At 36.1% G+C, this 10,762-nt stretch overlaps 1 protein-coding gene across 2 annotated transcripts; it reads left to right on the top strand.

The window, feature by feature from the left end:
* Window positions 1–1,571: 1,571 nt before the first annotated feature.
* On the top strand, window positions 1,572–8,415 carry Nudt4 (nudix hydrolase 4). 2 transcript variants are annotated; one of them, XM_015482942.2, is made up of 4 exons: window positions 1,572–1,815; window positions 3,156–3,200; window positions 5,411–5,495; window positions 5,678–8,415. In XM_015482942.2, exons 1-4 carry the CDS (start codon window positions 1,762–1,764, stop codon window positions 5,878–5,880), a joined length of 387 nt encoding a protein of 128 aa, XP_015338428.1. In that variant the 5' UTR covers window positions 1,572–1,761; the 3' UTR covers window positions 5,881–8,415. The 2 variants fall into 2 exon arrangements, with proteins under 2 accessions (XP_015338428.1, XP_015338427.1); XM_015482941.2 differs by having other exon boundaries at window positions 1,573–1,815; window positions 5,408–5,495.
* The last annotated feature ends 2,347 nt before the right edge of the window (window positions 8,416–10,762 follow it).

Here is a 10,762-nt window from a genome sequence, read left to right as displayed (position 1 = left end):
TCAAACCTATGTCTTCTGATACTCACTACATTTCATTAACTGTGGCTGTTTAGCTTCTGATTTTGATACGTAACTACTTAGTATTATTTAAATTTAAAGCTGTCTTACATTTCATTTTATCAAAATTGCTAGTTTTGAACTTGCTACCCTCAAAGAATAGGCATCAGTAATTCCACTAAGACCTTGTCAGCCATCATGTTAGTTTTCAGTGCTTTCTCTGGTTTTGTTACTGTTTTACAACAAGTTATTTGCTTCAAGGAATGATGTCGGTGCAAGCAATAAAGCCGTGTCCAGATCTAGAGTGAAACAATGCTGACTCTCTTGTAAATGATCATTGGCTGTGATGAAGGTGTGTTCCTAGGCAAAGGTGTACTCTTTTATAGTAAGGGAGGTATATTGCCTAAATAGGCATTTTCTTCCTACTCAGCCGTTGGGGGATTTAGGGGGAAGGTAGAAGTCTGAACTACTGACAGTCTGAACTTGTCGTTGGGAAAGGTAAAGTTCCTGTTACCCTACCTCAAGTAGGAGGAGGCATCAGTACTGGCTGTGAACGAAGGAAAGAGCTAGGGAGATAGAACTGCTGTAGTGCATGTCAAAAATATATATATATCAGTACCCACATCGGAGATTAACTTTTGTTTAAATTTACTTGAAAGCAATATTCTGTGATAATTTTGCAACATTATTGTTGTGGTTAAAACATGTTACCTTCATAATATCATTTGACATTGATAAAGATTTTGTCATTCTTTTAAAACTTGAGTGGATTTTGACCTAACCTAGACCACAGATTTCATTTTTAAGACTGGTATGTAATACTATTCCAGGTACTATTAAATAGTTAACATCTAGGATACTTGTCTTGATAATCTAGTGGGGGTCTGTTGTTTTGAAGAATTTATATAGTTCAGGCTTAATGGTGTCCTTGATGAGAGTTCTGTAGAGTGTTCCTATAAAAAGCCAGATAAGTATTTTAGACTTTGCAGGCTGTATAGTGTAAATATAATTCACCTCTGCTCTTAAAGGATAAATCAGCCAGATTAATATGTACAAGTGAATGAGTGTGACTTGGTTCTAATAAAATTTTACCTATGGACACTGAAATATAAATGTCATCTGTTTTAAAAATAGAAAAACCCTTCTTAGCTCATAAACTGTACCAAACAAAACAGGTGGTGATGGAATTTGCTAATGATGAGCATAAAAATGACAGTTCTATGTACCAAGCATTGATTATACATGCATTTCCCTGTTCCTTTTTCACAGCATCTGTAGTCTTCCAGGTATTCATTACGTTTTAACAAGGTGACACATCTATGGTCATATCCTTATATGGAAGAGTAATTAAAGATTTCCTAACTAAAGAATAACTGATAGAACTGCAAACCCCAGTGTGTTCAACTTTAGGGTTAGTAAATGAAGTCTTTGCTTGTATCCTTTGTTAGTATCCAAGAATTGGGAAATTTTACTAATTGAATCTAATATTTAAATTATCTCATTAAATACAGAATGGTTTAGTAATGTAGTTATATTGTTGGATTTTTGGTCTTTGGAAACACAAACCTTTTTGGTAGCATAAGGTGTACTCTTAGTAATTTTAATGACATTTAAGAATGAGCTACAACCTTGCAAAGGTTTGAGAATGTTGTTTGTATCCATAGTGCTTCTCAGGCTGGAAATACATGGTCACGGTGGGTCTTGCAGGTGCTGTTGGTGAGTAGCAGTCGGTACCCAGACCAGTGGATTGTCCCAGGAGGAGGAATGGAGCCTGAGGAGGAGCCCGGCGGTGCTGCCGTGAGGGAAGTTTATGAGGAGGTGAGGTGAAATGGTCATTTATTCTCCTTTCACACACACTGTACATTGGGATTCTACAGAAGGGTCTTCTGTGTGAGGTGTACAAACAAGGTATTTTGCTCAGCAACACTGAGGAGAAGGCAAGAAGTTAAGCAGGTCCCAGCAGTGCTTTTTCGTTGTTTTCTGATAGAACACCGATAACCATGTGACTGTAGTTAGCATTTTGGTAAACCACGTGTTTTTTTTGTTGTTGTTTTGTTTTTTTTAACCTGGTAAAATTGAGGTAAAGTCAGTGTGGAAGTTGCTCAGAATCATATTGACATGTAACTTCCTGATTGTCCTGATTACTTGATCAGTGATCAGTGTGTAATATTATGGCCTTGGCAAGGTTAGTATTAACATCGAACAGGAATGCATGGGTCATAAGCTGTAATTCTATCACAAATGAGTAAGAAGCAATTGCTGGGGCTGGGGTTGTGACTCAGCAGTAGAGCGCTCGCCTAGCATGTGTGAGGCCCTGAGTAGAACCTCAGCACCACATATAAATAAATAAATTAAAATTTTAAAAAAGAAGCAATTGCGTTTGTTTTACTACTTTTGTCATCAAGATCAATAAAATATGACACTCCCTCATGTATAAAAAGCACAAGGGGCTTGCTTGTATTCTTTCAGTTGATAGAACTTAACTTACTCGCAGGCAAAACAACAAAGTGAGTAGTGGTGCTGTTATAAATGGGAAGGGAATGCATAAGCCCATTCTTAGGCTTTGTACATAAGGAGAGGTTTCACAGCAGTAGGTTGGTAATAATAGCAATTTCCTGAAGGAAGGACACCTTAAGTAGAGGGAACGGCATGTCCAGTGGTATTCATTTGTAGTATGAAATGGGGAACAACTGAAGTTGCAATAGGTTGGTTACAATGCTAGGAATAAATAATGAGGACTGTGTAATATAAGGGTGCATAGGAGAATCCTAAATCTAAGCCATGGGAAAAGAAGAAAGGAGAAAGATGGATCTTTAAGAAGAGGAAGTGTGTATTTACAGAAGTCTGGTTTCATTCATGTTTGACCCAAATTGGTAGAAAATCTAATTTCTATCAATTCTTGCCACTTCTTATAAAACAATAATCTGATCAATAAGGAGTCACATGTAGAAAAAAATGAAGCCATTATTTTATAGCAAACCACAGGACCTGAATCTTGGTATGGCCAAAAAACTTCACAGAAGCAGGAAGATAGTGATTTGGTATGGGAAGGCCCATTCTGTTTAGATTCAAAAATTGAAAGAGACAGAATAACTTATGTAAATTACATTATTATGAAAAGATAAATATTTGCATTTCATCCTTTTTTTTTTTAATAGGCAGGAGTCAAAGGAAAACTAGGAAGACTCCTGGGTATATTTGAGGTGAGTTACAAAAGTAATCCTCACCTTGCTGTTTATAGCATTTATTCCTTTTGAAGATCAGCAAGATAATCTGGCAGCAGTCTGAACCAGACATTCCTCTAATACTATCTGTAGGCAAGGTAGTCATAAGGATTAGAAAAGGAGGAGGTAAGTAAAAGCCACTTCACCTTTTTTTATATACCATCCATTTTTATACAGCATTATTATGGTAGTAATTACCCCCATTGGCAGTATAGTAAAATCAGTGCATTTCCAGTCCTAGATATATGGGATACTAGAAACATGGGGACATTATTTTTTCAAGATAATATTTAAGGGATAGTTCAGTCTTTAAGGTAAAACCATATAATTTTATTTTTATGCTTTTAGGAAATTCAGAATTCCAGTTGTTCAGCACTTGGGAGAATTGATGACTCTCACAAGTATTCAGTAGTTTTTAGAGTAAAGTCCTAAAAGCATAAGCGTTCAGACTTTTCAGAATTCAGCACTTGTTTTACCCAGTTTCATAGCACCATCTCCTGGTTAAACTGGAAAAGATAAGATTTGTTTTCAGTAATTCAAATATCATAGTTCAAGTGACATTTGTCAATATGGTGACAGGTCTTTGAAGAAAACTCATAAAGCTCAAAATATTGGAAGGTAACAGTATTGTTTTCCAAGTACTATTCAACAGAAAATGTCAATCAATATATCTTTTCCCTTAGAAAATAAAACAGAATCGTTTTGCCCTTTTGCCCCAGTGATTTCAATGAATTTATGAATGTAGTGTAACAGATAAATATTACTTGCTAGGCATAGAAATAAGAAAAACAATTTTAAAAAATAAAGAAAAATAGTACTGGGGATGTGGCTCAGTATTAGAGCAGTTGTCTAGCTTGTGTGAGGCCCTGGGTTTTATCCTCAGCACTGGAAAGTGGCAAATGATGATGATGAAGAGAAATAATAGTAATAATAAAAACTAATAAGTGACTTACCATGTGTCTAATTTGCTGTTCATACTCCTTCCCAAAGACACAATAAACTGATTGGATTATTCAGGTTATTTGTGGTAGGAAAAAAATCGGGGCAATTATTTAAAGTCTTAGACTACAGCAAACGACTAAATTTAATTGGAATGAAAGTGAGTCCCTTCATTTTAAAGCCACCTTTTATTCTAATTTTTAGAGACAAGACTAGGTGCCAGTTTTAATAAGGACAAAATTGAGTTTCAAGCATATTGATTTTTGGGAGGGGGGAGGTACTGGGTATTGAATTCAGGGGCACTCTACCACTGAGCCACATCCCCAACTCTATTTTGTAAGAGATAGGGTCTCACTGAGTTGCTTAGCACCTTGCTTCTGCTGGCTTTAAACTCATAATCCTGCTGTCTCAGCCTTCCCAGCTGCTGGGATTAGAGGTGTGTGCTGGTTTAAAAGATAGTTTTTAAGAAGGGCATTAACCCAGGTATTCTGAAACCTGGCTGTGTGTATAAAAATATCAACACTTTGGCTTTATCCACAAGTGAATTTTCTCTTAAAACAATTTTCCCCCATTCTGAGTAATCAAGTATAACCAAGTTCAAGAAGCCCCAGTCTGGGTTGGTAGGACTGTGCTTTTCTGTGTATCTGGATAAACTGGAATATTCTATAGGAACTGGTACTTTTTCTCTACATATATCCTGAAGGAAGCAATTTTTCACAGCACTGAATGGTTGTCAGAATTAGCCCCAGGGAATAGGAGCTAGTGTAAAAAGAATATGGTTCTTTTAATATAGGTTCCAAATTATAAGATTTTATTTATGAAAACAATGTTGAATATATGTAAGTCAATGTTAAAAAGTTTACTATTAGGCCATGTGTGGTGTTGCACAACTATAATTCCAGCTGCGGTGGAAGTTCACAAGTTTTCTATGTCGGCATGGGCAACTAAATGAACCCTGTCTCAAGAAGAGGCTGGTGATTAGCTCAGTGGTAGAGCAACTGTGGGTTTAATCTTCAGTACCAAAAAAGAAAAAATTAATATTCGGAGCTAGTTTCATCATTGGTGAAGAAGCTCCAGTTCTCATCTTTTAAACTTTAATTTCTTTAAATAACTTTTGCTAAACTGTACAACTGAGAATAATTGACTGTTGCTTAGTCAATGCTATGCCAGAACTGTTTATTTTTCCCCTGAAAATACATACTTGGCTTATTCCTGTAGATTAAAATGCTTTTCTTTTTATACTCAAGCAGAACCAAGACCGAAAGCACAGAACATATGTTTATGTTCTTACAGTCACTGAAATATTAGAAGACTGGGAAGATTCTGTTAATATAGGTGAGTTCCTATTCTTTTTGCTCTCTGGTCTTCTGAATTATCTTAAAACTCTTTCCTGAAACATTGTTTAAGCTGTTTCTGAAGAGTTATTTGGGAGGGTGGGGGTAAAGGTCATTGTTAGTAGAGTGCAGCTTGCTATTTAAAATTGACTGTATAGTAACTGTTGTCATACTATTCTCTAGGAAGAAAGAGAGAGTGGTTCAAAGTAGAAGATGCAATCAAAGTTCTCCAGTGTCATAAACCTGTACATGCAGAGTATCTGGAAAAGCTAAAGCTGGGTTGCTCCCCAAGCAATGGAAATTCCACAGTACCTTCCCTTCCAGATAATAATGCCTTGTTTGTGACTGCCGCACAGACCTCGGGGTTGCCATCTAGTGTAAGATAGAGAGTTTGGGGAGGGCCTCCCCGACCATGTGTGATCTCTTGGGTAGAGGCTTCTTCACTTTCCTTGGCAAACATCTGAATGATGCTCACAAACTGTCTGAATTTGCCATGCAGGGATTTCAAACAATTTGCATGTTTTTCAGATGCTTTCAAATCTTCTTTTTTAAAAAAAAAAAAGTGTAAAATATTTTTAATAAGCCAAAGCCATGTGGAATTTTTTTTAGATGCCTTAACTGTGCCCCCTCATGTTATTTTTGTCATTTTTTTTCCACAGCATTTTTTTAGGTTTTTTTGTTTTGATCTGTCCATTTGGCATCAGTCTTTTATCAGATCAAATTACTTGTGGGTATGTTCCCCCTAAATTGTTTTCTCATTTGCAGCATTAATATAGTCAACAAATCTTTCTGTGGTGGGAATTAATGGAAAATATTCGTAGTATTAAAGAAATCCATCCATTCCAGAACTTGTTTCATAGGATAAGAATTTAAAATCATAAATTGCACATTTGGACTGTCTCTGTATGGTCCTTAACTGTTCGGGCAAAGGACTTCAATTTGATATTTGGGAAATTTGTCAACTCTTCTCTAAATTTGCATAATTAGTATTATTATGTTGCTGTCAACCTGAAATGGCTATTTTCCCTAAAATTCAATAGTAATTTAACACAAAATATTACTCTATAGTGAGTTGGTGATTTTTACGGAAATACTGTTAGCAAAATGCATGATGTAGTAAATACATCTTATCATGAAGACAGTATTCACGGAATTTATTTAGCATGCTCAGTTGCCAATTCCCTTTGTCATTGATCTCTTACATAGAATATCTTGGAACCATATTTCCCTCAATGTAAATTGCCCTTAAAACATTTTCAGTTTTAATTTAGATTTACCAAAAACCACAGGATTAGAATCTCACCTTCAGGGCCAAGTCAGTGATGGCTGCACCACAGTGAAATACAAAGGCCACCTTGCTGTTCAGCTGCTGTGGGCTTAAGATTGTTAAGGCACCTTCAAATGTCTCATCTTTTTTAGGTTGTCAGTAATTACTATTTGTCATAACTTTTGGGGCACTAAACACACCTGAACTAAAAATTATTTCATCTTACCCTTTATACTCACTTTAAAAATCAGGCATCCCATCTAAAACAAATAAGTACCTGGATTGAAACTCCTGCACTTCCCCCAACAAGGTCAGAAATAAGGGGAGAGGAAAAAAAAAACACTTTTGTAAATATTGTAACTGGTGAGTATAAAGTAGAAAAGGTATAGTTAAAATATTTGCTCTCTATATAACTGCTAACCTTTAAAAATATAATTGCTGCTAAAAATAGAGCTCTTATATTTCAGGAAAATTGGTGCCGTTTTGAAAATGAGATCTTGTGCCATTAAAGGCAGCTGAACTAAATATAAACATAGTTCACAAATTAATGCTGTCAACGGAAGGAGTAAAGTAGAAAAACTTAACCAGTGACATTTTATCCTAAATTATGTAGTATAATCAAATGTGATCATCAGAATTTTTATATTTTTCTTTGTACAGAGGTTATGTATTCTGAGTTTTTAAAAAAGGAAACATTTTAAATCCCACAGATTTGTATCAATCACCAATGGACTTAAGATTTTTTTTCTCAGTAATCTCTGAAATTTGTTTAAATTATACACTTAACACAGCAGACAAACTGGATTGTTTTTGTATATAAGACTGCTTCCACCTGAAATGCTGTCAAGAGTACTTGGGGGGTTTATCTTGTACATGATATTCTTAGAGGTAATAATGCATGAACTTATTTTATAAACTCTTGGACTATGTATTTGACATGTAAAAAATGTACAGTATTAATGTCAACCATCTCTTAAAAGTTAGCCTATAAATATTGTTGTATAATTTTCTTTGGTCAGAAACATTTTGGTCTAAGTAGTGCCGTCAGGATTTTCTTCAGTGCCATTTAGCAAAACATCTGTCATTCACCTATGCAACTAGCAAAAATGTGTATAATACTACAGAGTACCTTACAGTTTCACTTTTAAAATTTCTTCACTGTTCTTGTGGAACCTGATCTAGCAAAATTAGAGGAAAGCCCCAAGGAAATTTACTTGAAAAGCCAACATTTCCAGGTTAAATAGTGGAATCCACTACTAAAGATAACCAGTAAAATGTCTACCATCTCAACCCTCCAAAGTTTGCAAGGTGTTGAGGCTGTTAATTGTGCTTATTTGTGGGGTAGTTGAATAAAATTGGGCACTTAATTTTTCGGTTCCTTGTTCCTCATGAAAAAGCAGTCACTGTAAATTTGATTTGTAGACAAAGTAGAATCTGCCCTGCATGTTGTTTAGTAAAGATGACATTTTTCCATGCAAGCACATGCTATCCAATTTCCTGTCTATCACACTATTGTATAAAGAGCAGCAAAAACTGGAGGGGGAAGTAACTGCTGTAAACACTGAATTGCTCTGCATGGTCTTATTTGAGATAATTGGTGTAAGAATCTTGACTTTTTTATATTTGGAAACATCAAATAAAAATGGAAACAATCCTTTGTGGTTTTGTTTTGTTTATATGAGCTTTCTGAAGTTTTAGGGTCAGGTAGGTACTTTTTTTAAATTTTGAAATGGGTAAAGTACATGTTTTTGCCTTAATGTGACTACCTAGAAGAAACCTATATCATTTAGGTAGGGATATTTTACTTAAGGATTCAGCTGAAAGAAAAGAGAAGCTCTGCAGTGCTATCTAGGTAATCACTAATTTATTAAAGTATGATTTTAAGAATTAGTTGTAGGTAATTACTGTAGTTGACTGAGGTGGTTTCAACTGTTTCATGTATTTTTCTTCAATATTTACCAACAGCCTCACATACTCAGAATCTGCTCATACAGAAATTTACATTATGGTGGCATAAAGAAAGTGACGTAGCTTATATAGGTTTCTAAAATCTTTTGAGGCTTTATAGCTTTTTACGTACACTTCAATATAGGTTTTTATTTTTGATACTGGGGACTGAACCCCGGGGTTCTTAACCAGTCACATCTCCAGCCCATTTTTTTAAAAAATATTTTAGAGATAGGGCCTCATTGAGTTGTTGAGGCTGGCTTTGAATTCACCATCCTCCTGCCTTAGCCTCCGAGACACTGGGATTATAAGGTGTGAGCCATCATGCCCAGCTCAATATAGCGTAAAAAGCAATAGATGTTTATGAAACGTCATGCAAAGCAAGTGCTCTGCTACTGAGCTACAACCCCATCCCCTCCCTTCTATGTAATACCATCCTGACTGATGCCATTAGCTAAATTCCAGCAAGATGTTTCCCAAAGACGTATCTTAGCAAAATCATTACAGAGCAAATACTCAAAAGGTTCCCTTTTTTTGGTGGGGGTGGGTGGGGGAAGGGGAGCAAGAACAAAGGAGTAATGGTTAACCTATTAGTAGAACTCAGTGCCCGATTCGTGAGAGGCATGTGCTACATACAACCTCAGCCCCCCCCCCCAGACACTCTTATAACCTAGTCTTAGAATTCTGTGTCATGAGAATTCTGCCATCTTTTGTTCATGAGAATGTAAATCTGATCCATGTTCCAAAATAATGGTCCCAGCCAGGGACCATGGTGCACACCTATAATCCCAGCGGCTCAGAAAGCTGAGGCAGGAGAATGGTGAATTCAAAGCTAATTTCAGCAAATAGTAAGGCAGGCCCTAAGCAACTTAAACTTAGCAAGGGTCTAAATATAACAAAAGGGCTGGGGATGTGGCTCAGTGGTTAAGCACCCGATTCCTTCCTCTGTACCTAAATTTATGGTCATAGATGTATTGCAGAATTTATGAAATTGGTATTAAAAATGGAATTAAATTATGGCAGTCTATTTAATAGATACTATGCAGTTCCCTCCCATAAAGAGGTCCAGCCACATGTCAAGTTCTTAGGAAAGTGCTAACCGAAAAGAAGTCAGCATGTTTTGTGCACATATTTGTTTATATCGGAAAAGTCTAACAAAATTAAAGATCACTTTTTAAAAAGTTGTACGAATTTTAGATTTTCAATAAAAGCTACCTGTTTAGATTCTTAAAAATGTTTTGAGAAATTGTCAATGTGACACATTTTTTTTTTAATTTGTTGTCTATGAGCCCTTATTTATTTACATGTGGTGCTGAGAGTCAAACCCAGTGCCTCCCACATGCTAGGCAAGCACTGTACCACTGAGCCACAACCCCAGCTTGTGACACACATTTTTGATACTGGGACTTGAATCCAAGGCCTTGCACAAAAGCAGTAATCACTTCCAGGGGTTCCACATCTTAGTTAATTTTAGTTCAGATCTCAATTTTGCAGCAAGTGGAAACACATCAAAGGCAATTCCTAGACTACTATTCTTAGCCTCAATGATACAGAAAATAATGCAGGAATAAGTGTATAGTTGAGGAAAGAGACAAAGTATGACCAGTTCAATTGGTGGAACTACTGGTGGTACAATCTACTGGTCAAACCCAGCCTACCACCTGTTTCTGTAGTTCACAAACTCAGATATGTGGTTTTTTAAAACATTTTAAGTGGTTGAAAAAAATCCATTGTGAAAAAGTTTTATGAAGAGCCCAGCATTCCCAGCTGTTTACAAATTATCTATGGACGCTTCCTCAATATAATGGCAGAATTGAGACTGAACTGTGGCTCACAGATCCCAAAATATTATGTTTTATTAGTGGGAAAAAAAAGAACTGCAAAAAATTGGTCCTACTCTCCTTTGATTAGTCACAATCCTAACCCTTCTTCCTTTCCAAAACTCAAGGAAAACAGCATCAAGTTCAAATCTGGTGTAACCAGGGCTAAGGCTATAATATAATAGCTCAGTGACAGTGTGCATGAAACATGAGACAGCCCTGGATTCAATCCCT

Source organism: Marmota marmota, unplaced genomic scaffold (genome assembly GCF_001458135.2).
Source record: "Marmota marmota marmota unplaced genomic scaffold, marMar, whole genome shotgun sequence".
NCBI classification, from domain to species: Eukaryota; Metazoa; Chordata; class Mammalia; order Rodentia; family Sciuridae; genus Marmota; species Marmota marmota.
This window is presented reverse-complemented; position numbering and strand designations above follow the sequence as displayed.

Bases quoted from the DNA above. Each gene is read 5' to 3' on its own strand.
- Nudt4 (XM_015482941.2), top strand. From the start codon at position 1,762: ATGGAGCCTGAGGAGGAGCCCGGCGGTGCTGCCGTGAGGGAAGTTTAT. The intron at 1,816-3,155 runs GTGAGGTGAAAT...TTTTTTTAATAG, and splicing joins TGAGGGAAGTTTATGAGGAG to GCAGGAGTCAAAGGAAAACT. The intron at 3,201-5,407 runs GTGAGTTACAAA...TTTATACTCAAG, and splicing joins GACTCCTGGGTATATTTGAG to CAGAACCAAGACCGAAAGCA.